General features: G+C 42.4%; 1 protein-coding gene across 11 annotated transcripts in view; it reads right to left on the reverse strand.

The window, feature by feature from the left end:
- FOXP2 (forkhead box P2) overlaps positions 1 to 2,500 on the reverse strand; it is a 531,392-nt gene that overhangs the window by 32,342 nt on the left and 496,550 nt on the right. For all 11 annotated transcript variants that reach the window (XM_057550253.1, XM_057550257.1, XM_057550256.1 and 8 more), the window contains 3 exons: positions 1,581 to 1,782; positions 421 to 497; positions 181 to 282 (listed from right to left, as the gene is read on the reverse strand). In XM_057550253.1, coding sequence (XP_057406236.1) covers positions 181 to 282; positions 421 to 497; positions 1,581 to 1,782 — 381 coding nt within the window. The remainder of the gene's footprint in view (positions 1 to 180; positions 283 to 420; positions 498 to 1,580; positions 1,783 to 2,500) is intronic.

The raw sequence follows: 2,500 nt of genomic DNA on the forward strand, positions 1-2,500 counted from the left end.
TCAGAGGCAAAATTATTCTTTCACTTGTCATTTTGAGAGAGGGAATTCATTCCATTCAAGAGGCAGGTTAAAAAGAGGGGAAGCAGATACTAATCTGCTTATGTCATGTAAATAAATGTTCCGGCTGCTCTCTGGAAGGAACTGCGCCAGGCATCTCCAAACCGCTGCACAAGTAGTTACCTTCCAAGTTGCTGCATTCCGCCTGAAGTAAGCAAATGTCCGTGTAAACCAGCTGTAAATTTCATTAAGTGTTAACTGCCTGTCAGATGACTCCATGATAGCCTGAAATGAGACAAGATACAGAGTGACATAAAATAATGGTTTACTAACTAGGCTAGATGACACTTTCTCATCCAAGTCTTTCTTAAGCATTTATGAATTTTAATTTAATCAGGCAAAGTTAATTTTCCTTCTACTTACCTGCCTTATGAGAGTTGCATAAGTAAATGGAGGTCTGACATCTGCATTTTTATAAAACTCGTAGTTTGGGGCAATCTCTATAAAAATAAAAACTAGGTGTTAATTCTGCTAATAATTCCCATTGCATATCATTGATTTTTCATATTTTCCCCTAGTATTGGTGAAGTGATTCAGTGAGAGAGCCACTGACTAGTGAAAGCACAAAGCATGACAGTGGAATTGAATTTTATGGAAAAGGCCATTTCTGACGTGAAGTGCAAATGAAGCGTCCCTAGTTGTTGGCAGTACTTCAGGAACCGTGCAACCAGCTGGCCTGAGGGTTTTTTCCAACAGCCAGGTCCTCTTTTAAGTGGGTGGTTTAGGCATGTTCTTACATGGACTTTCGCCCCCCTGCCATAATCTTTGCTTTTCTCATCTAATACTTCGTAAAGCATACCAGGATCATCTCTCGTCATCTATGGCCGTCTAACAAAGGAAACACAAAACCCTCACAAGCGCCCATGTTGAAAATAACTTCACTTTTTGTACAAAGGGGGCTCTGGGCTAATCATGGTTACAATGTGTGACTGTGATTATCCAGATGCCCCCAGGGCAGGGGTGAGGGGTTGGGGGTAGGAGGGAGCAGGGGGAGAGAGGAGGTAAATTTGTGTTCTGTGCCAACTGTGCCTCTCAGACACATCTTAAGCAAAGTGGCATGTAGGCATCAGGACCTCTGCTAGGATTTCATTAGGTGGCACCTTGACAAAGACCGATGCCTGTAAAGCCTGCACTGTCTCGCATAGGGCAATGGTACTTCCTATCTGTCCTTTTAAACGGCTCTTCTCCTATGGCATTACTCGCAGATGTTGCATGGCTACCGTCTTCCCTCGGAGATCAAAGGATCTCATTGAATTGAGGTGATAATATGGGCTGTCCTGACAACACACCTCTCTATGTCTCTAATGGGGAGAGCTTGCTTTCCTGAACAACCCCTCTGAACAATTCATCACGATGTGCTTAGGGAATCGCCCCTATCCGCATTTACCAGGAATAAAACAATGATCACTCCATAAATCATGACTTGAGTTTCCATGTGCTCTGGAATGGCTCATGTACAGTTGCTTCAGCTATAGTTTTCCTCTCCCAAAGTAAAAGAGCTCTACTGAGCATTCATATCCTACCTGATGACATGGGAATGTTGTATTTGTCTGAATGTCGCCTTCGTATGGCTCCCACATTGGGCACACTGGCTGGGGTGATTACTGAGGGTCCCTGGGTAATCGGGGTGACTGGGGCCGTTGGTGTGGTAGGGGTTTGAGGTAAGCTCTGTGGGGATGTCTCCAACATGTTCTTCGACATGGTGACACTAGACACCAGATTTAGCTGCAAAGGCCCAAGAGAAGGGCAGGAAAAAGGTAGAGACAAGAGAAAAAGACTTAAAAAGGTTTGACAAATGAGAGTGGTTTCACTTCTACAGCTGTGTTGCCACTAATAAGCTGCAAAAGGAAGCAGCCAATCTCAACTAATTACAGGATGAAATTGTATCATAAGAACTCTAATTAGAGGATGCTGTTAGAGGTTATCTAATAATCTACTGCAATGTTACTTAGGACTAACTCCTTGTCCTACCAGACTTCAGCAAAAGTCTATTTCCTTAAATACAAAGCCAGTTGCTGATTATTGACTGCCCCTGTGGTTAAACAGGTGTAGCCCCCAGTGAAGCAACAACAACAGCAATAATGAAGGAGGCAATGTTTTCAACCAACAGGACTTCAAGTAAGTTGCTATTCTGTTGCTGCCAGAATTTTTTTTTTTTTTTTCCATAGTCCCAAATCTCAGCTGAGAGGCTCCAGCCAGCTGGAAAATTTTACACTGACCTTTAGTCTCCTTGCTAATTTGGTGGAATGGTAATGACATTACTACATATTCAAACAAAATTGTCTTAATTGCAAATTAGCCGGAGGAGGCTGAAAATTTTCAAATTAAATCTGATTGGAGATGGAGAGAGGGAAGTGGAATTTCCTCACTAACAATCATTTGTGGCATGTGTTAACAAATATAATGAAATGTCAAGTTTGCCAATTCCTCTGGAAGTATCATT

The sequence above is a fragment of the Balaenoptera acutorostrata genome, chromosome 7 (genome assembly GCF_949987535.1).
Source record: "Balaenoptera acutorostrata chromosome 7, mBalAcu1.1, whole genome shotgun sequence".
Taxonomy (NCBI): Eukaryota; Metazoa; Chordata; class Mammalia; order Artiodactyla; family Balaenopteridae; genus Balaenoptera; species Balaenoptera acutorostrata.